Consider the following 23,306-nt stretch of genomic DNA (forward strand, 5'->3'; position numbering starts at 1 on the left):
AAAAAAAAAAAAAAAAAAAGTATATGTTGAAAACTTATCAAGTGGCCTTAGAGTTTTTGCTTTTAATCCTCAAATATGTCCAGATATTTATCATTTCTACTGCTCTTCCTTCATTTCTGAATTTCCAAATTTCTTCCTGGTGTCATTTCCCTTTGGTCTAGGCAAGCTCATAGAGCAAGTGTGGTGGCAACGGATGCTCTTCGTTTTCCTTCCCCTGTGAATGTCTTGTTTCACCTTCATTCCTGAAGGATGTTGTCACTGGATATATACTTTTGCATTGACAGTTATTTCTTTTCTTTCATCACTGTAAAATTGTCATGCAACTTCCTCTGGCCTTTCTGATGAATAATTAAATTATTCTTCCCCTCTAAGTAATGCATTATTTTTCTCTGGCAGCTTTAAAGACTTTGTCTTTATTTTTCAGCAGTTAGATTATGAATGTGGATTTCTTTGGGTTTACCCTGTTTGAGGTTTGTTGAGCTTCTCAAGCACATTGGGGAGTTTTCTTTCAGCCATTATTTCTTCAAATACTTTTTCTGCACTGCACTCTTTCTCCTCTCCTGGGACTCCTGTTCGACTTTTTTTGGGGGGTCCCATCCATCCCTGAGGCTCCATTTTTTTCTTTTTCAGTCTCCTTCCTTTCTGTTTAGATAGCATAATTTCTATTGTTTCATCTTCAAGTTCACTGACCCCTTCCTCTTTAATCTCCATCCTGCTATTGGACCCATCTAGTAAATTTTCTTATTTCAATTATTGGTCTGTTTGGTTTTTTTCAGTTGTAAAGTTTCCATTTAGTTCCTTATATCTTCTGATTCTTTGCTAACACATTGTTTTTCCACTTATTTCACACCTCCAGCTGGAAAGCTGGGGCTTTATTTCTCCCACTTTGCCGTGCATTTCCCACAGCTGTACCCACACAGAGGCTAAGTAGTGGCAAGACAGAGAAGGAGAAAAGCAGCTAGTTGGCCCATCCTCTCAGAACTGCAGTCCCAATGGGAAAGGAAGGTCTCCCAGCAGAGTTGTGGCTGCTGCAGTCCCCACATCTATGACTGTATAGAAACCAGGGGTAAACGCACTGGGAGTTTGGTGGTACTTGCACTGTGGTGTTTTTCCCCAGTTGCAGCTCTGTGCATCCTGTCTGGGGCTTATAGCTACACTCAGTGGGATAGAGTGTGCTTTCTCCATCTCACCCGGAACCGGAGCCCCTGTCAGTGTCCATGTTTATTCTTTCAACCAGCCTGTATTTCATGGCTACTTTGTGTGAGGTGCTCTTGGGCACTGAACATACCAGGATGAATACAGTACAGCTGTCTTTGAGGATTCATTCACACATTTAATTGAGCGCCTGAGGTATTTAAACAAGTAGCCCTTTTTTCTTTAACCACCTGTTCTTCCAGTCTGTCTCATTATTCGTTAAAGTAAGTAAAATAAGGATGAGAGAACAGCAGTTTGGGTATTAGTATTAATCATGTAGACAGAACCAAAATTGTAGTCTTCGAGTTTCATTCTTCACCCCCCCAAAAGGATTTTTAAAAATTATATAAAGTCCTCAGCAAATATTTTATATATATAAAAGTATTTAAAGATCATAAGTAGATACATATGAAATTATGCCTTTAAAATCCAATCTGTATATTGACAGCCATGTGTATTTTCTTACTGTATGATCATTATCTGATATTTACCTTGATAATTTACAGCACCGGAAGCAGTATACAGAATACACCCTTTTGTGTACTCTGTATACTCTGGCATTATCTGGTTTCAAATCCTGACTCCACCATTTCCTATTCATGTAACCTTGGGCAAGTTTGATTGACCTTTTTGTGCCTCAGCTTCTTCATCTGAAAATGCTGATAATGTAGCACCTATGCCATAGATAGAGTGGGTGAGGATTAAATGATTCAGTACATGTGGGGTATTAATACAGTGCCTAGCCCATAGTAAGCTCTAAGGAATGTTAGCTGTGATCACTGTGAAGGGCAAAAACTTGTTTCCTTCATAACACTTTTTGTACCGGGTTTGACTGCATTCATCGTTGGCAGGCTCCTTAATTCACAGATTGGTTTTTAAAAGTTCAAGACTTGTGCTCTTCTTTATAAATCATTGGCCTGATTTAGTCACAATAATAGAACCTAAGCATGGTGATGTGTTTCTGAGCATCTTTTCTACAAAGGGACCATCTGGTTAAAGGATTTTAGGCAGTAATATAAGTATGTGTCATTTGTCAAAGCTTCTCCCTGCAATAATTACAGATATATAATCTGAGTGTGCACCTGCCATACTTCTAAATCTTGTTTTTTCTACTGTGGTGTTCTTAGCCATCCATATTCTTATTATACGTTTCGTTTTAGGTCCATGTGCTAACTTTCACTGTTTACATGTTGCTGCAAGGCCTCACCAACAAGCTGCAAGTTGGGAATTTGGACTCTTGTTTGGATATAATGATTGAGGTAAGATTTAGAGAAAGGAATTCTAAATTTTTTTTAAGAGGTCAAAGAACACAAATCTGTTCACAAAATAAGAAATAATAGCCTACAAATATGAAAATAATGTACTATCTCATCTCTTAGGCTAGCAGAGGTTTAAAAAGTTGAGACTTAAGTGATGTGAGATGGGCACTCTGCTGTTGCTAGTAGGTCTTGAGCTGGTAAAATCAGAGGTGTGGTCTGGGGTTTGTACAAAAGTATATTCATTAGAGCTTTATTTAGAATAGTGAAAAAATAATAACAATTTAAAATCAGATAATATGATAATTTGGGGGGTAGAATTAGAAAGACATTAAATTTGGCACACAATCGTTTGTTTATTCATTAAAAATGTAGACACTACATTTTTAATTAAATGCATTAATTTTGATAATTAAGTTACAAATATGAGAATTTCTTAAAGAGAAATTAAGCTACTCTTTGATAATATCAAAGAAGTGCCTGTTTATATATTATACAAATATATATGTCAATCTACCTGGTATTTTTCTTTTGTTTTCCATTGGTGTAAACCTTGAAGTGTTTCTGTATTTGTTTTTAAGTAATTGGTCCCTAAACTACATTGAAAAAGGTGAAATCTAATAGAAATTCCTATTGTCTAATTTTAATCCTTGACTTGGACATACCACGCATTTTCAAAGACTGCTTATGTTGGCATAAGTTGCTGAGTGCACATAATTGCCATTTGGCTTTTTTTCTTTTAAAGATTTTTAACCATGAGTTGTTTGGTGCCATTGCTGAAGAAAAGGAAGTAAAGCAGATCCTCTCCAAGGTCATGGAGGCACGAAGAAGCAAGAGTTATGATTCTTATGAAATCTTGGGCAAGTTTGTAGGAAAAGATCAGGTTACAAAACTTATCCTTCCACTAAAAGAGGTAAGGACTTGAATGTAATAAAGGGGATCCCCACTGTACAGTATCATGAGTTCTTGAAAAGGGCCTTGAGCATCATGATTTGCTTTGGTGCTAAGGGCACCAGTACCACGCGGCTGGCAGCTCAGTGCATTCTGGTTCCGCTGATTCTGATTCTTGGATTCTGATCCAAGAATCAGAGTCCCTAATATAAACCATGAGATGCAAAAGGAAAGGCAACAAGAATTGAACTACAGGTGAATTATACAGCTGGGTCCCGTCAGCAGCTAAGAACATAGCCTTTGGAGTCAGACTGCTGCTCCCAGATTGCCAGGAGGAAGAGAACTGGCATTTATTGAACAGATACCCATGTTCTTAGCACTGTGCTATCTCTTCTAATCTGCACAATCGTCCCCTGAGATTGACAGTACTTCCGTTTTACAGATGAGAAAATTCAGGCTTAGAAAGATAGAAAGGAACATGGCTAAGGAGAAAAGTCAGGATTTAATTCCAGATCTTTCTGATCCAAATCTCACATTCTTTCCACCATTTTCATTCTGCCTTTCCTACTGGGCAGGGACTGTCATTTACCTACCTTCATAGTGTTCTCTGTGCTAATTCCACATGTTTGGTGCTAGATTAACTCCCTAATTGTTCCTAGAATGCATTTAGCTTATCTGAGCCTGATCTAAGAATGTTAGATATGTTTTGAGGATGAAAAAGAGTTGACAAAGCACACTTATTTTCCATGTAAATTATCAAGTCCCTCCAAGGTAATCAAAGTTACTAATCCATGTCCTGTGCAGAGGAATAGCTATGACTTGCTGAGGGTTGTACTGGGGTTGATGGTGCTGGGGTCCCATTAAGTTCCTCTGATTTGGCCCAATAACTAATATCCAGCCCTGAGGCCTGGCCGTCACACCACTTCCTTAGCATGGTTTCCTGTGAGTAGTGACTGCATTTTGTTGATGTTGTGTTATGTGTATGTGCTTGCCTATAAACCACCCCATTTAATGCACTTGGAAGGCTGACATCTCCCAAGTGTCACATCCTATCTCCAGCCCTGTGCCCAGACCTCATCAACAAAGAGAATGCCAAGGAGGCACAAGAAATCCAGCAGCATACACAGCTGGCAGTGGTTATCTCTGGGGCTGAGGTCATGGGTATATTTGACTTTATATGTTATATCTATGTTTGAAATTTTATTAAGAACGTGTTTCTTTTTTAATTAGCAAAAAGCATATTTTAAAAAGTTAATATATAAAGGAAAACTACTATTATAACAAATCAAAATGCAGTTCTGTGTTACCTCAGCGTGCATTTATGTCTGCCTTTAGATCTTGCAAAATACCACGAGTTTAAAACTGGCCCGGAAAGTTCATGAAACCTTACGTCGAATCATAGCAGGATTACTTGTAAACCAGGAAATGACGGCAGAATCCATTCTGTTGCTTAGTTACGGTTTGCTTAGCGAAAATCTACCCCTGTTAACAGAGAAGGAAAAGTAAGTTTGAAAAAAAAAACAACTATCCTTTAGTTTCATACTTCTAATAAGCCATTTAGTACTCAATTACTCTGAAGTGGGTTCATTTAATAATTTGCTTTAGTAGGGAAAAAAATGTATATTTATCTGAGTTGTAAGATGGTACTACTTTGTGGTGTTTGGGCTGAGGTCCTTCCAGGTAATACATGTCAACACAAGATTGTTTCTGCTGAATGCGGTAGCTGTGAAGGCAACCAATTATTTTGACATTTACTTAATGCCACTTTTGTTTTAGATATTTATTGAATCAAAGTTGGGATAGACTTAAAATATATACTTCTTGTTCTGATCAGAGATTTAGACCTCCAAAGATTTTAAATACCTTATTTGTAAACTTCCTTTGAATTTTGCTTCTGTATTCTGAAAGAGACTCCTTGGCATTTGTTTTCAGAAATCAAAGGAAGGGAGTGTCCCCTCGCAGTTCATCTTCATTTAAATGTGTTCATCCCTCTGACCTCTGTTTCTGGGGTTCTAGAAACTTTGATCAACAACCTAATCACCTCTTCGGTGTCTTGTGGTTAAGGGGGAAAAAAACCCACGGCAAAGAGCACATTATTTGGTACTGGACTCACCTCACCAGAAGGGGCCATGGTAGCTTCCAGGGATGCAGCATACAGTGTGCTTTCTACTAGTTTTCATTCCACTTGATTGACAGAAATCCAGCAGCCCCTGCACCAGATCCACATCTGCCACCCCAGAGTTGTCTTCTGCTCCCCCCAACTCCAGTTCGAGGCGGGCAGAAAGCTGTTGTGAGCAAGAAAACCAACATGCACATATTTATTGAGTCTGGACTTCGGGTAAGAATTAACCTTAAAGTGAGACTTGCTGCACACAGTCTGTGCCTTTTAATCCTCTACTGAATTTCCAGTACTGCTCATTTCCGCTGGAAATGCTGGTACTTTGATGATATAACTTTCTCAGAATTAATGATTCTGACCTGACATTTACAGTGCTTTCACTGTTGCTTTGCCCATGAGTGTGCACCTCTGAACTACTCTAAATTTTTTGAAAACACAAATTTGATCGTTTTATTGTATATATTTTTTTAATCCTTCATTGGCTCCCTTTTTTCCCAGGAGAGAGCCCTGTCCTTCATTTGGGCCACAAGGGCATAGCCTCATCCTGTACACGTGGCTTCCCTTCAGTTCTCTAAAGTCACCACACTTTTCCCACCCCAGGACCTCACCATCTACTCCTCCCTCTGCCCAGGTCCCCCCAGAACTCTCAAAGCACCCTGCATTTATAGTGAATTGTTCCCTAGAGTCTGTCGTCCTGGCTCAGATCCACGAGGGCAGTGACACTGCTGATTGATCTTGGTTATTGCCATGTCCTTCATGCCAAGCCAGTACCTGGAATCAAAGCAGATGCTGAGGAATAACCATTTGGTAAATGAACTTCGAATCTCAGCTGCACAGTGAGCTCCCACCTTCTTCACTTACTGAGACTCTCCCAGGTGGTTCCCCTTTCTTCACACTTTTTATAATTTCAGATAGAAGCATCTTAACATTTCACATTGGTCTCTTAAAATCATTTCACCTTTACCTCACTCATTTGGTCTTAGGGGCAACTGATGTCAAGTATCTTTTTAAAATCTTCTAGCTGTTGCATCTTAGTCTGAAGACTTCCAAGATCAAGTCTTCAAGTGAACATGTCCTGGAAATGTTGGATCCTTTTATGTCTCTCCTCATAGACTGCCTGGGTTCCATGGACGTGAAGGTGAGCACCTGTTCCTTCACGGGAGCTGTGTTGTGCAGTATACCTAGAACTTGTTTCTAGGCTCGTGCTTCACAAGATGATTGAGTTTTTAAAGAGATTTACAACATCATGATCCACTTCTGTTCTCTGTATTAAATTGCTCCCTTAACAGCAATTTAATAATAATAGGTAGCGCTTAACAGTTGTAAAAGCCCTTCATTTGATCCTCACGACAACTTCATGAGGGTGAGTGGTGCTATCCCCATGGCAGTAATCATCATCTCATCTTCATCATCCTTGTTGCTACTGCTCGCTGCTGTGAATCCTCATAACAACCCATGAAGCATATATTATTAATGTGTCTCTTTCATAGATGAGAAATCCAGGCCTTAGGCTAAGTGACTTGCCCCATATCACAGATCTAGGATGTAAGCCTCAGTCTTTCAGACCCCGAAGCCCACACCTTTCCCACTTTCTCAGATTGCCTGTTTTACAGCAAAGGTGCCAAGAGGTTAAGTATTTAACATCTCTGTGGTCAAACAGGTAATAAGCTGCAGAGCTGGGTTTTAAGCCCTGGTCTTTTTGACTCCTGAGCTCGTTGCTTTATCTTCGTCTAATGCAGCCCAATAAGGCCATCCCAGCAACCAGAGTACAGGGGTCTATTAGGCAGAGGTGAACCAGCTGGTCTAGGTAATCTAGAAGGTTTGGCCTGGAGGTTCAGGGACTCTTTTGTGGTCACTTGGTCCCAGCACTTTGGCACTGCACTTAACTATATTAAATTATAGGTCATAGTTCCCGTGCTTAATTTCAGCTGTCTGCTCCTTAAATGCGGAAAGGCATCCTTTTTATCATCGTATTTCTAACACTCTGTAGAGTGCCTTGTGTACATAATACAAGCTTAATAAGAATGGATTAAATTGAAGTACCATTCTAGAAAATTGGAAAGGCATTTATAATGTGTTTTTCAGGAAAAAAAATGCTAAAATTAGCCAGCCCATCTAATTATTTACCCATAATAGGTTAAGAATATGAGCACCTTTTCTCACTTGCTTTGGGATGTACCTTCACTTGCTATGGAGAAGCAGTAAGTTCTACAATAGGGAAGAGGAAACGTCCCTATTTCCTTACACTTTTAGCACAGTTCTCCCTGAGTGGCCTGGCAGAGCGCTTCGTTCCTTCAACTCGGTCGCTCAGTGTCTACACAGCCTTAGGTGCTGGATTGTTGAGTTCGGTCACTTCATCACTTGATTGGCTTTGTCTGTTTTTCAGGTGATTACAGGCGCTTTACAATGCCTGATCTGGATCTTGAGGTTCCCCCTGCCTTCCACAGAAACAAAAGCGGAACAGTTAATGAAGCACCTTTTCCTTCTGCTGAAGGACTATGCAAAACTCGGGGCTGCCAGGGGCCAGAATTTCCACCTGGTGGTAAATTGTTTCAAGGTGAGGTGTTTTCACTTGCACTTAGAAAAAGCCAGGACCGGGATTAACATCAAAGTTACTTTTCCTCATCATCTTTTGTGGTCGTGGTCAAAATTTCTTCCAGATTAATTTGCTAAGGCCAGAGTGTTGATGTCCTGTGTGAAAAAACATTGCTGTTGTATTGAGTCCTTATCATTCCACTGTATGCTGATTTGTGGGATGTCCTGGCTGTTAACCTCAGTGTTATAACTTGCAGTGTGTGACCATACTTGTGAAGAAAGTAAAGTCTTACCAGATAACTGAAAAGCAGCTTCAAGTTCTACTAGCATATGCTGAGGAAGACATTTATGATATTACAAGACAAGCCACCGCATTTGGTCTTCTGAAGGTATGGTGTCACCAGAATGTTGGATTGTGCAGTGAATGAGCCTCATGTCAGATATTTACAATAACATGGAACATAGTGTTCTGACTAGCTGTAGATAGTTCTGAAATTAATTTACAAAGATTATTATGATTTGGTTGATTAATTATAAGCTGACATATCTGCTTATTAAAATGTTTAAACATGAGCTCTATATTAAATTTCCAGGGAATTCTGTACAAATGCATGTAGTCTGCTTGTATGTATCATAAAATTGACCATTTTAACCATTTTTTAAGTTTATGTTCTTTTTCTTGTGGAGATACTTTCATTATGTTTGAACACTGCCTGTGACTGCTTTTAACATCAGGTCAGCTTAGTAAACAACAGGCCATCTGCAGTAAAACATGAAATAAGTATGTCTTTTCCTTTTGTATTTCAGGCCATTTTATCAAGAAAGTTGTTGGTTCCAGAAATCAATGATGTCATGCGCAAAGTGTCCAAGCTGGCAATTTCTGCACAAAACGAACCTGTCAGAGTCCAGTGCAGACAGGTTTGTAGAGAGAGCTTATTCCCATGGCAAGGGTTGGGCCCTGCCTTCTCTGTTTGGTTTTTAGGTGGAGAGATGTCAACACTGAATTCTGAAGACTTTGTGTCATACTGTTGCTTTATTCTAAGACTCAGGAGCCCATTCACATACCAAGTGTAAGGCCATTTTTTAGTATAAATAGCATTTTGAATATAGCCCACATGTGGCACGTTTTAGATGGATGAAGAAATACATTTTCTTTCTGCAGCATGATAACCTGCAGCAAAGATTTCCATCCAGTGGTCCAGTCATTGACCACTTAATGTGTATCACTGTGTCCCTGGTATTGCTGGAAGAGTAGTTAACAAAATTTTTATAGTCCCTGTCTGTCCTATAGCAGAGATGCGCAAAGCAGAAATCCCACAAGTAGTTATTTAATTACAGACATCCTAAGTGCCAGGAGGAAGAAAGTACTGTTGTATTTCATCACTTAAAAGACACACCATTATTTACATACCTCAAAGGAAGGGGAAAAAACTATGACAGTGGTAAGATGGCATCAATTGTAAGACATCCCAATTTCAGATATGTTAAAATGTGGAAAACTGTGCTTCTTAAAATTGACAAAGTATGGAAGAGCATATGATAAGAGCATATGACATGGTGGAGGACCACCCTAATGTGATAGTGGGGGAAAGCTTTCCTGAGGATTGGCATATAAGCAAAGTTTGGAGGACGAATAAGGCTTAGCCTTGCAGGCTAAGGAAGATAAGCCTTGAAGTGGGTAAGAGCTTAGCTTGTTGAAGGTGAATGACAGGGGAGGGGGCCAGATCAGGCAAGACCTTGTGGTCTTGTTAAAGACTTAGGGCTTTGTTCTAAGAATAACAAAGAGCCAGTGAAATCAGTAGACAGAGGAGTGACACTAGCAGATTTGTGTTCATACATTTGTCCTGATCTTATGAGTGCACATCAACCCGGGAAATGGAAGGGTCTGAATTGGAAATATGAACTCGGAGTTAAAGGAGGGCTTGGGCTGCGGAGGCCTTCTTTAGAAAAAGTTAACTCATTTAGGAAGAAGGAGGGTCAGCTGCTATTTATTAAGTACTAGCTGCATGCCCAGCACTTTACATACATGACTTCTATTTGTAACTATCCTTCAAAAGAAACAGTACCACCGTTTTATGGTTGGGGAAAAACAGGCCTTGGTAAGTTAAATGATGTGCCTAGTTCTCACAGTTTATTAATAAAGAAAGCTGAATAATACAGTAGTTTGCAAGCAGAGCCTTTGGATGCAGATAGGCTAGGCATGGGATTCTGGCAGTGTCACCTGAGCAAGTTGCATACCTTCTGTGCCAACTCCATTCTCTTCATCTGTAAAATGGGATCATATTACCTACTTCCTAAGGAAGTAATGAAAACCAACCAAGAAACACTTAACCCAGTGCTTAACACAAGTTATTTAGTAAATGCAAAAGTTAGTAGTATTATCACTATTATTGTTATTCTTATTTCAGGGGAAATACAGGGTTGAACCACAGTCCATACTCAGTTCACCACAGCGAGCTGCCAGTGTGTGAGCTGAGATTTGGAGCCCTAAACAGCCATGCTAATGGTGGGCCAGGACTTGACGCTTAATCTGGCAAGACCTGAGGAAGTGAAGTGGGAGGAGAGAGGAAGGGCACAGTTATTGACTCTAGAGGTGGACTTCACCTAACTGATCACCCTTCTGAAAGGTCTTTGTAGCCTACCAGTGTGTCCCAGAAAGCAGCTTAGGAAAGAGGAATCCTGGAGGGACAGGATCCAAATAATCTCTTGTGTGACTTCTGTTCCTAGGTTTTTCTGAAATATATTCTTGACTATCCCCTGGGTGACAAATTGCGACCAAATCTGGAATTCATGCTCGCTCAACTGAAGTAAGTTGAAGGCATAAAGCACACAAGGCAGTGGGGTAGGTTCTTCTCTCCTTTCAGTGTGTGGACTGTCTTGAAAAGAACAAAGCCGAAATGTACTGGCACATTCTTTGAGGATGCTATCCTATGAATTACTGACTTGATTGTCAAGCATTGTGCGTGGCTTCATATAGCAGTTCTGCAAGCTGCTTTTCAGTTCACTCTGACCATCGATTGTTATTAGAGTCCACTTAGGAGAACAGTAAAAATCTAACAAAATTACATTTACAACTGCATAGTAGCATGGTAAGTACATGTATTAAAATTGGGAAAATGGAGTTTTCTTCCACTTATTAAGAAATAGACTGGCACCTTGAGACAACATTTTAAATTCTTAAAAATAATTATTGGTAAATTTTAAAGTTACTAACAAGGCCTTCTAATGTTCTTACCCTAGTTATGAACATGAGACCGGGAGAGAGTCCGCCTTGGAAATGATCGCTTATCTCTTTGACACATTCCCTCAGGTACCGTGAATCACAAAGACAAACTCTGTGTTTGTTAACAAGCTGTGGCTCCCGGGAGCCCAGGGTCCTCTGTTTGTGAGACATCTGTGAGAATTCCAGTCTGAGTGTGCTCATAAGTGTCTGTTTTCTTTCAGGGACTGCTCCACGAGAACTGTGGAATGTTCTTTATTCCTCTTTGTCTAATGATGGTGAACGATGACTCTGCCATGTGTAAAAAGATGGCATCCATGGCAATCAAATCCTTACTCAGTAAAATCAGCCTTGAGAAAAAAGATTGGCTCTTCGACATGGTTACCACCTGGTTTGGGGCAAAGAAGGTTAGCGTTGCTTTTAGTCATATGGCAAAGAAAAGTCTGAGCTTCTGGTGTTCATACTTTAAATAAGAATACATACTATACATTGTTGAATTAATTTTTCCCAAATAGCTTTATTGTTTTTACTTGATTATGTTAATAATACATTCTTAGTAAAATTTCAGAAAATATAAGAAGTTACAGAGAGTAACAGAGATCACCTGTATTCCCACTACAAGGTCAATGTCACCCAGTTACTCTACATGAATGTATTATAATTTACTTAACCAATCGCTGTTGATGAATATCTTTGTTTCCAATTTTGCTTATACAATTTATAGGATGTAACTTTTGCCAGTAATTATAACCACTTGCTGACTCTACCCTCATCATCACTGGCCCATCTTTGTGGAATATAAACAACACGTGTCATAACTTAATATTGGCTTAGGTATTAAAATCAGAATGCGGTCGGGGGCTGAAACTTCTTCCTTTTTTTTTAATTTATATTTAAAAATGAGAAAAATTGTATTATTCAGTGGATACCACTTTTTTTAATGTTGTTCTGGGTGGTGAAGATTTCTCTATATTTTTCATGTTAGCCACCAAAAATCCACATTGTGTTGATTTCTGGTATCATAAAGAACTACTGAGGACAGAGTCATGCCCACCTTCATTTTACAGTTTTGGAAACAGCTCCCCAAGTTGTGCTGATATTGTCTTGTGATGGTTTTATTTTCAATAGAGCTTAAATAGACAGCTAGCTGCCCTGATCTGTGGCTTGTTTGTGGAAAGTGAAGGAGTCGCTTTTGAGAGAAGACTTGGAACTGTTCTCCGTGTGATTGAAAAGGAAATTGATCCTGAAAACTTTACAGATGTAAGTTATTTGCTAGGGAGTAAAACTCTTGCTTATTTTAATAGTTTTACTTGAGGTGGTATAGCTAATAGATTAAATATTATTTGAGCTCAAAAATTTTTTTATTAATAAAAGCAAGAACTCAGTGTAGTTCTATCTTCTTTTTAAAGTGAAGATTAAAGTAAGTTATCTTCCATAGTATATGTCGATCAAAGTTTCTTAAGCCCCCCAGGAGACAGCAAAGTCTGGAGGCATTTTTGGTTGTCACAACTGGAGGGTAGAGGGATGCTACTGTCATCTAGTGTGTAGAGGCCAGGAATGTTGCTAAACATCCTCTAGTGCACAGGGTAGCCTGCCAAAGCAAAGAATTATTTGACCCAAAATGTCAGCAGTGTTTAGGTTGAGAAACCCTGGTATAGATGTACATCCTGAAGTAAAAATGTCCATCAAATACTTTGAAATTATTGTCTTAATTGATTTAACATCCCTCCTAATTTTAGATCATGGAAGAGACTGAAGAAAAAGCTGCAGATCGCCTTCTGTTTAATTTTCTTACACTGATAAGTAAACTCATCAAGGGATGTAATATTATTCAGCTTATCAAGCCCTCTGAGACTCTGAGTAAAATCTGGAGTAAGTACTTCCTTTTTATTTAAATCTAAAAATAAACACTTTAGAAATATATAATGTCAGGGGAAAAGTCCATGAGAAAAAGATTTAAAAGGCCCTTGCAGATTGATTACAGTGAAAATATTTTTTTCTGGGGGAAAAAACAAACAAATAATATATGCATGTATATATGTATCCTCATAAATAATATATTTCATTTATAAATAAGAAAGAATATTAATTATGGAGGAGTAAAAGAAAGGAAAAAATTTCCCAAAGTCCTCCTTGCTACTTGATGATTATTTGTTATACATTTCCATCCAGTCTTCCTTTTGTCAAATAACCATAGGGATTTTTTTTTTTTTGAGGTTGCATAATTCCATATAAACTTTTATATCCTGTTTATACCTAAGTAGGCATATTATAGTACTATAACATACTTAGTAGATATCCTTTTAAATGGCTATAAATAATCCATAGTATAAATGTGCCATAATTTACTAAACCGTTTCACTTCTGTGGGAACATTTAAGTTATATATTATTTAAATGAAATAAAATAAAATTCATTTCTTTAAGTGAAAAATAAGATCCTGGAATTTTTAATTTAATGTTTTAGTTTTAATTAATCAGTAGGAAATAGACATTGCAATGAATGTTTTAAATACCCACTTGTTTTAAGAGAACTCATATGATTTTATGAGAAATAATCCAGTTACTAAGTTACTATATGGCCTACTCTGGTATGGCTCCACTGAGATAATTAGAAAGGTTCATTCATATAGAAAAAAAAGTAAAACCATCTTCATGAAATAAAGCAGCAGAGACTAAAACTCAGATATGAGGTGGCTCATTTAGAATTTCAGTCTGCTACCACAAGGCTTTTCTACTGTACCTTCCAAGTGTGGTATGTGAAGAATGGCCCTGTAGCATAATTTTTTGTGGTACGCGGGCCTCTCACTGTTGTGGCCTCTCCCATTGCGGAGCACAGGCTCCAGACGCGCAGGCTCAGCGGCCATGGCTCACGGGCCCAGCCACTCCACGGCATGTGAGATCTTCCCGGACTGGGGCACGAACCCATGTCCCCTGCATCGGCAGGCGGACTCCCAACCACTGCGCCACCAGGGAAGCCCCAAGAGTATGATCTTTAGCGGCTCATCCTTAAGATGGTTTAAGGGGTCATGTTTAAGGATATGAGCTCTGGGGCCAGATTAAGCTGGGGCCCAGGCTTGGTTCTGCCTGTTACAGCTTGGCACGTTACTTAGCTCCCTCTGGAACTATAAAATGGGAATGACAGTTCCAACCTCACAGAACTGTTGTGAGGTCTAAATCAGGTAATATTTGTAACACGTTTAGCCTATGCCTGGCATATAGAACACCTCAATAAATGATACCTTTCCAGTCAGCTACTTGGAGCCACTGATTTCAATACTTATGAGAAAAGAATATGTACCCATGTATATATTTACCTTAATTTTAGTTTAGAAATTGTAGTTGTTAATGCTACCTTATCTCTTTGAGTCTTCAGCTAGTTCTTATGAAACGGGTCTGTTTTCAGGCTGACTCAAAGCTCTCTCGTATCATTTACTATGGTAGAATTGGTTCTCTAGTTGCTTCCAGTCTCTCCACGTCACTTCCGGGAAGCAGGGGCTATTTTGTGCATCTTTGATTCCTAAATCCAAGCACATAATATATACTCAAGAAACGCCTGAATTAGTCACGCTCACCACCACAGTCAGGAAAACCTTGACGTCTGAGGATGCGCTTTGGCTCCCTTAGGTCACGTGTACTGTCATCTGAGACATCCGCACAACTGGGTGTGGCTCACCTCAGCCCAGATTTTTGGATTGCTCTTTGCCTCTTGCCAACCGGAGGAACTTATCAGAAAACGGAATGTCAAAAAAACTAAAAAGAAACTCTCGGAACCTGTAGCAATCAGCTTCCTAACAAGTGACCTTGACGAAAAGGTAAGTTTTCTCTAAGACTCTTTCTTTCCTTCCCTCATCTACATGAGATGTTCATTCTGGTTCCTGTAACTGTCTTGGGGTTGGCCTTGGGATAAACTCTTACAGTCAACAACTTGATGCACATGTGGATCCATAGGAGTGTTAGTAACTAGAGAGGGGTCACCCTCAAGTCCAAGATTTTTCAAAGACAATTTTTAGACCATTGGTCTAGTCAGACTTTTGATTTGCTTATTTAGTATATTTATCTTCCATTATATATTTAAGTTCTTTATCAATACTGGCTATTAAGATACTGTCTGTCCTGCCTCCTTCTGTCCTGCCTCCATAACCTTGTTGATGACTTAATGAGATCATGTTCCTGAAAATGTAGGGTAGGGACCGTGTGTTATCTGTCTCCGATTTCGTAGGGCCTAGCACAACGCCTGGCTTATGGTGCGATCTCCATAAACATTGAATGAGCAGAGAGTGGAAGGGAAGAAAACAGGGGGGGGAAAGTATTTGAATGTTGTAAAGTTGTCTGCCAGTAATCTGAAGGATTATGATCTATATCTCCCCATGTCCTGGAGCTAAAATTCTTATGGCAAATAGAAGGGAACATTTACACAATTTCTGGTCATGAACCTTCCCTCTCCAGATCTACACAGGTGGTCATTCAGAGCAAAATCTCCTACCTTAGTTGTATCATTATAGTTACTTGGAGTTTTTAAAAACAGTCAGAAATACCCTGCATTATGTCTGCCAATGCCCATTTTCTTTTCACAGATGAAAAGTATCTCCCTAGCCTCTTGCCATCAGTTGCACTCCAAATTCTTGGATCAGTCTCTAGGAGAGCAGGTAAGTATTGTAATCCTCCCAGTTAAATAGAAGGGACCTATTCTACCAACAGTATAGGAATAAGCTTAGGTTTGGTTTTTGGTTTGGTTTGGTTTGGTTTTCCCTAGTTAAAGCTTGGGGAATTAAATGAAATATAAACAAACACTTAAATACCTGTTCAGTTAGGTATATGTATCTAATTGACTCTGGTGTCCATACCGGGATTACTCCTGGCTCTGTTTAAAATTCCCAATAAAGATAATGCAGTGGGAAGCTGGCTGTTTTATCTTTTTCATCATCAGTTTTAACGTATCTACTCCACGTTGCAACTGAAGCTTTGAAGGACAATGATTGATTTTTGTGGTTTTTTAAATTAATTTATTTTTATTGATTTATTTATTTTATTTTTGCCTGCGTTGGGCCTTCTTGCTGTGCGCGGGCTTTCTCTAGTTGAGGCGAGTGGGGGGCTACTCTTCATTGTGGTGCGCGGGCTTCTCATTGTGGTGTCTTTTTTTTTTTTTAATTTAATTAATTTATTTATTTATTTTTGCTGTGTTGGGTCTTCGTTTCCGTGCGAGGGCTTTCTTTAGTTGCGGCAAGTGGGGGCCACTCTTCATCGCGGTGCGCGGGCCTCTCACCGTCACAGCCTCTGTTGCGGAGCACAGGCTCCAGACACGCAGGCTCAGTAGTTGTGGCTCACGGGCCTAGTTGTTCCACGGCATGTGGGATCTTCCCAGACCAGGGCTCAAACCCGTGTCCCCTGCATCATCAGGCAGACTCTCAACCACTGCGCCACCAGGGAAGCCCTCATTGTGGTGTCTTGTCTTTGTTGCAGAGCACAGGCTCTAGGCACGCGGGCTCAGTAGTTGTGGCGCATGGGCTCTAGAGCACAGGCTCAGTAGTTGTGGGCTTAGTTGCTCCGCGGCATGTGGGATCTTCCCGGACCAGGGCTCGAACCTGTGTCCCCTGCATTGGCAGGGGAGTTCTTAACCACTGCGCCACCAGGGAAGTCCCTGATTGATTGTTTTTATGTTAAACTGTAATATTGAATTTCCTTCCCTTATCCCTGGAAGTGAAAGAGAAAGCAATAATGTTCATGCTACAGTGTGGTCTGAGAATTGTCTGTCCTTAACAGAAGGCAGATAGATGATTCCATCACTAAAAAGCTTTATGTAGTTTCATATAAAATTTAATTCTAAGTAAAATATGGAGAAGAAAGCATTTGTAAATATGCAGTAAATGTGAATTGCTTTTGAATAGTTGGTCTACTGCTCCATTTTATTTTTTCCTCTTGATAGAGCAGTTGGGCTGGTAGATGATGAAGTGACACGGATGTGGTATCTAGATAAAAGCAAAGCACTTGACCACGTCTCTTGTGAGCCATTATGAACAACGGAGCGATGTAGATTAAGGGACGGGGCACTAGAAACTAGGTGAATGTTGTATCTGAAGAGTGATCTCAGGTGGAATGCCGTGAACACTGATAACTTCTCGCACTTTTTTCAATGGCAGGGTCGGGGAGGGAATGGATAGCTATTCAATGGATAGCAGAGTGAGGCCAAAGAAATCATGGCAGGGTGGACAGTGGGTGGGGCCTTACACAATATGAGTTTTAATAGAGGATGACAAACCATACAGACTCAGACAAGTAGGAAGAGATTTACTAGTACCAGCCCAGGTTGAAAGAAATTATGGATTTTACTTCACCTTAATCTTAGAGTTAGTTAACAGTGTGAAGTGGCTGCCACAGGAGAAAAGGCCTCCAAATCTGGTACTGTCCTCATGCAGGCCCAGCTTCCAGAAGGAAATGATAATCTTGGCATTAACTCTTGATGGCCAGGCTAGCCTTGGACAGTGTGTGGTGTTCTGAGTACCACATTTGGGGGAACTCTGGGTACACAGCTCCTCTAGCAGAGTTGCCAGGATGGTGAAGGAAATCAAATTCAACTTGGTTTCCTCCTTCACATAACGGGTGTGAAATACCCACGTCAGAGATTTCATGGATGTTGTAGAGTTAGGACTCAATAAATGGGTCCATTATTATAAGACTAAAATATCACCCCTGGGCAATTGGACCAGATGGTATATGCGGGAAAGAGGAGCTCAGTGTTTAAGAACTTGGGCTGGAATTCTAAAGACCTTTGAATCCTGACTGACCACTCACTTTGTCTTTGGCTGAGATTTACCAACTCTGAGCCTTGGTTTTCTCTCCTGATAATAGTACCTAATAGGGATATTTTAAAGTTGAATTGGAATGCTGTATACAAGGCAACTAGTCAGTGCTCAGTAAATGGATCAGTAAAGGGAAACTGTTATTTTGGTGAAGAATGGATGGATGAAGGAATTTAGTGGAATGAGGATCAAAGCTCTCTTGAAAAATGTAAATGGATGATCCAGAATGAAATTATTTACTCAGTGGAACCTTAAAGAATAGAAGTAGGCCAAATGGATAAAAGTTACATGGAAATAGGTTTGGACACACTGTAAGAGGTAAACTGAATAATCCAAAAAAAGGCTCGATCGTCAATTTAACAGTGCAATACCCAGTTTTCTGTTTTCTAATTGTAGGATACCTATTTTAGCTTCTGCAAAATCAGAATCCAATTCTTACCCTTCCCCTCTGCCCCTTTTTTTAAGGTTGTTAAGAATTTGTTGTTCGTAGCCAAAGTCTTATATTTACTGGAACCTGATTCTGGGGATAAGCAAGGTAACATAAAAGAAGACATGGAAGAACAGGAAGTTTTAGTTGATGGCCTAGCCAGAGAGGATGTGGAAGAACACAAGGCGTGTGCAGACGAGAATGAAGAGCAGAGCGAGCCAGCCACCCTGCTGTGGTTGATACGGAAGTTGTCCCAGATCGCAAAACTGGAAGCTGCTTATTCACCTAGAAACCCGTTAAAGGTGCGATGCATGTGCAAAATGACTGAAAGTAGTCTTTTTTTTTTTTTAAGTATTTTAATGGTTTTAGTTATCCTCCTAAGTCCCTAGGAACTTTTGAACCCAGAACTGCAGCAATAACATCTGCCCCGAAATAGACCTTGTTTTCTAAATTAACTCTGTGTAGCTGCAAGTATAAAAGAAAAATGATCTGTACTTTCAGAGAACATGCATCTTTAAGTTTCTCGGAGCTGTAGCAATGGATCTTGGAATAGACAAGGTGAAGCCGTACCTCCCAGTGATCATAGCTCCTTTGTTCCGAGAACTGAACAGCACCTATTCGGACCAGGGTAATTCTGCGGCCTTTCTTCTGAATACTTGCATGTTAGGATTCCTGTCTTCTCTCCTGAATGCTTCCTTCTTCCTTTCTGTCCTCCCTCTCTGCCAGAGTTTAAGAAAGAAAACTTGCTAGGTATCAAGACAATTAATAGCAAGCAAATAAGGCATATTTGTGTTATTTTTAACTGTCTTCTCCTATATGCTTTCTTGTGTCTAAGAGTGAATGTTTCTCTCCTAAAAGATGATGTTTTACTCCTAAGCATAAATTAAATATTCAAAGAAAAATAATTTGGGGTGGTTCTAAACCTCATAGTGCTGTGAAAAATAATGAACAAATGTCATTATATTGTCAAAAATTACAAGGCAAAAATATGAAATAGTTTTTAGTTCAAGTATTTTAAATTATCCAATTTTTTTTTTCTTGCCTGGTACATTTGGTACATTTGGTACATGATATTAGGAAAAGTGGGAATTAGGGGTTAGAAAGAGAGGCGGTAAAGTGGATGTTAAGAATTTTAAAAACAAAAATGAAGTGAATGTCAAAACAGAAGCTGTTTTAGTCCTACAGCCTGGAGAGAGAGTTTCCTTCTTAGAGGTCAGGTTGACTTTGGTTCTCAGCCAACATTTATTGAGCGCCTAAATATGGGTTCAGCGGTGGAAAAAGCCCAATCCTCATCTTCAGGAAACTTGCAATCTACATTAGGTGTCATGAGCTTTCCTGAAATTGAATGCAGAAATCCTGGACTATTTGCATTTGGGAGAGAGGAGGCAGAGAAGGGTGGGAGAATATGGCTTTTTGTCAGCTTCTCAAAGGAGTCTTTGATCCAAAAAAAAGAGGTTACAGCCAGAGCCAAGCCTCTATGACCCGGGAATTAGAGAAACACAATTACCTTTCTTTGCCCCCATCTGCAGAGAGCTGAGCAGGTTAATAAAGGTAACCCAAAACATTTGTCAAGTTCTCAAATTACTTTGCTGTCTTCTGAGCCGGGATTCCCTTGGGAAGTTGCTTCATGGTCTCTGATCGCTTGCTGCATCCTGGATGAGGTGTGGCTCAGAGTGCTGTGTCCAGCACTTCTGCTTGTTCTCCCATCTCAGAAACAAAGAGGCTAGTTTTAGATCAGTGTTTAATGTTGAAGTGATAAAGCCTCAGGAGTTTAAATTTTGCGTGTTGTTAATTTTGTACATATTCAAATGTGTCCTTTCCTACATGTTTCTGATTATTATTGCGTGTGTGATTAGATCCTTCGCTGAAGAATCTATCCCAGGAAATCATAGAATTACTGAAAAAGCTGGTTGGGCTCGAGAGCTTCTCCTTAGCGTTTGCCTCTGTACAGAAGCAGGCTACTGAGAAAAGGGCACTCCGGAAAAAGAGGAAGGCTTTGGAGGTAGGCCTGCTCTTTGAAAAAATGGCATGTTCATTAGGCTTAACTATTTTTAACCAGGGGTGTGTGCATGCATGTGTGTCAGACTTACCCAGGGAGGAAAGAGGAATTGGATGTATTTGAGAAATGGGACTTTATAACTGGGGCTCCAGATTTTCTTTAATGGGCATGTACTGCATTTGTGATGTTTAAGGTGAACAAAATGGTCCATTTCTGCATTTGATTTTTATTGGTTTAACATTTACTTTAAAAGTAGCATAACATTTCTATTCTTTTTTCAAGTTTGTAACTAATCCTGATATCGCTGCCAAGAAAAAGCTGAAGAAACACAAAAATAAAAAGGAAGCAAAGAAGAGAAAGATCGAGTTCCTGCGTCCAGGCTATAAGGCCAAGAGACAAAAGAGCCACAGCCTGAAAGATTTAGCAATGGTGTAGTAAAGTGCTCCCTGTGCTAATAGTGTCCCAACTTACCCCGAAACATGAACTTTCTAGTGTATCTGCTGGTCCAAAATCATAGGTTTTATTATTTAATTTAAACTTTGGCACAGGTTGTATATTATACAGTTTAATATAATTCATGCTTATTTTTAATTAAAATATTTCATACCACTACTCTATCTTCACTGTCTAAAAAGCATTTGACACTAGTGATAAAGAGCTTAAAATGTATTTTTCTTTTTAAAAATACACATTAAAATAGCAAGGCAACACATAGAAGTTAGGAATAAATCAAACAAATGATTTGCAGTACCTGTATGGAGGAAATTATAAAACTTTATCAAAAGGCATTAAGAAAGATCTGCACAAATGGAGAAGTATAACCATGCCCATGAGTAGGAAGATTCAGTATCCTAAGTTGCTAGTTCATCCCCAGTTGGATCCCACTGGGTAAATGCATATCTGAGCAAAATCCCTAAGTTCTTCATATTATCCCAACAAGCTGATTCTAAACTTTATATGGAAGATAGTAAATCGAGAATAGCCATGATGCTTTTAAAAAAGAATAGGGTTAGGGGCTTGCCCTCTCACATATGAAAAATAAGACCAAAAGTGCTGTCTGTGGAGGGACAATGTGATAAATTCTACTTCATTAAAATTAAGACCGTCTACTTACAAAAAGATGCAACTGGGACATAGTATGTACCATATACTGATAAAGGATTAGTAGCACCCAGGCTATATAATGAATACCTATGAATCAACAAAGATAATACAGTAGGGAAAAGTGGCAAAAGAGAGAAATAGGCATTGCAGAGGAAATATAAATGGCCCTTAAACCTCAGCAAATATGGCTATACCAATATTAAAGTACTTATGTACTGGTAAGTAGTCACTATCTTGAGACCCCCAAGTGCCACCCTGGCTATATGAGTCCCTAGACTCCACATCTCCCCACACCAGAAGTTAAAGGACTAATACCTGGACTAGTAGGGGTCCTCCTGCATCAGCTGTGTCTAATTGTTAAATTTTTTTTTGAGTCACTCCTCCTGTATTTAGCCTCATTAATAATTAGGAAAATGCAGATTAACATCAGAATGAAATTCCATTTTGAACCCTTCAGATTTATAAAGCTGACAATACCAAATGTTGGCAAGCATGGTGGAGGAATGGGCACTCTTATAAACCACTTTGGAAAACAATCTGGCATTATCTTGTTCAACCATATCTTTTGCCTCTCTGTACACTTGATGTAGAAGCAATATTCTTTAGTGCCCAATATATTTGGAAGGGAGGGGGGAGAAAGAATCTATCCTACGCTTTACATTTTATTTAATTCTCATAGTCTTCCTGAGAGCTTCCTAAAACTCATTATTTTACAGATGAGGAATCTCATCTCGGATTAAATAATCTACCTAAGGGTGACACAGGTTGTAGGTGGCAGAGTTAAGATTCAAACCCAGGATTGAAATCCCATGCTCTTTGTAATTTGTAATTATGGGATTGGAAATATTATAGCATAAGGCATAGGAATCAAATGTTCAAACATTCATGAACTTCAGAATTTGTTTTGATGTAGTTTATATATCAAACAAGAGTTCTCACACTTCTAAGGTGTTTGTCATGTGCCAAAAGGATAAACATAGGGCATCTTGGAAGGCAGACTCAATTCTAAGTGATTTCAAGTGCATGTATTGCTTTAATAAAAATTTTTAAATCAGAAGACAAAAGTTAATACTAAAGCAAAAATCAGGAAGAATAAGTATCTCAAGTATATTGAGCACAGCTTTGTTTTAATCAGTAAATATTTATTGAGTGCCTAGTATGTGCCAAGTGCACCATACTAGATGCAAGGGATTCTAACAGTAAATGATGTATGGTCCCTGCCCTCAAGGAGCTTACATTTCCACAATTTAAAGTGCATCTCAGGTATTCTGGTAATAGAATTCCACCTCAATTTCTCATTTTTAAAAATTTAATCACATGACACAGCTCAACTACCAACCAGAATTACAAAATAGAACGTTAAAGCTAAAAGAAAACTTTGACGTTATTTGTTCAGAAAGAAAAACCAAACAAACAAAAACTGATGGACTGTGTGGCCCTTTGTGCCTAGAACTCGTGTTCTGATTTCAAGTTTGGTGTTTCTTTCATTTTCAGGCTTCTCACAAAACAATACTCGGTAGATTTTTATAAATGAGAACTTTCAAACGCCTGTAACATACCTGTACAGTTGTTTCCTGCTAGATAAGGACCTTATAATTCATACCATATTATACTAAGTGTATGCTCTATTTATCCCATCCTATTCTTTGTGACAAACCAGAGGGCTCAGGATCATCCAAGTGCTGGTCTTTGCTACCAGGGCTATATGTCAGGCAGCATTTGCCTGCCAGGGCCGCCCCTCCACTGACTTCTACTTTCACAG

The 23,306-nt window shown here is 39.3% G+C and overlaps 1 protein-coding gene across 1 annotated transcript in view; it reads left to right on the forward strand.

Moving 5' to 3' along the window:
- The window catches only part of UTP20 (UTP20 small subunit processome component), a 96,121-nt gene extending 75,246 nt beyond the window's left edge, over nt 1–20,875 (forward strand). The window contains 19 exon segments of the mRNA XM_007465345.1: nt 2,355–2,453; nt 3,196–3,363; nt 4,677–4,843; nt 5,538–5,679; nt 6,482–6,598; nt 7,847–8,017; nt 8,253–8,384; nt 8,803–8,913; nt 10,723–10,802; nt 11,236–11,305; nt 11,440–11,622; nt 12,344–12,475; nt 12,955–13,087; nt 14,842–15,029; nt 15,792–15,863; nt 18,480–18,743; nt 18,943–19,069; nt 20,298–20,443; nt 20,723–20,875. Of these exon segments, the coding sequence (XP_007465407.1) occupies nt 2,355–2,453; nt 3,196–3,363; nt 4,677–4,843; nt 5,538–5,679; nt 6,482–6,598; nt 7,847–8,017; nt 8,253–8,384; nt 8,803–8,913; nt 10,723–10,802; nt 11,236–11,305; nt 11,440–11,622; nt 12,344–12,475; nt 12,955–13,087; nt 14,842–15,029; nt 15,792–15,863; nt 18,480–18,743; nt 18,943–19,069; nt 20,298–20,443; nt 20,723–20,875 (2,655 nt within the window).
- The last annotated feature ends 2,431 nt before the right edge of the window (nt 20,876–23,306 follow it).

This window comes from Lipotes vexillifer, unplaced genomic scaffold (assembly GCF_000442215.2).
Source record: "Lipotes vexillifer unplaced genomic scaffold, Lipotes_vexillifer_v1.1 scaffold141, whole genome shotgun sequence".
NCBI classification, from domain to species: Eukaryota; Metazoa; Chordata; class Mammalia; order Artiodactyla; family Lipotidae; genus Lipotes; species Lipotes vexillifer.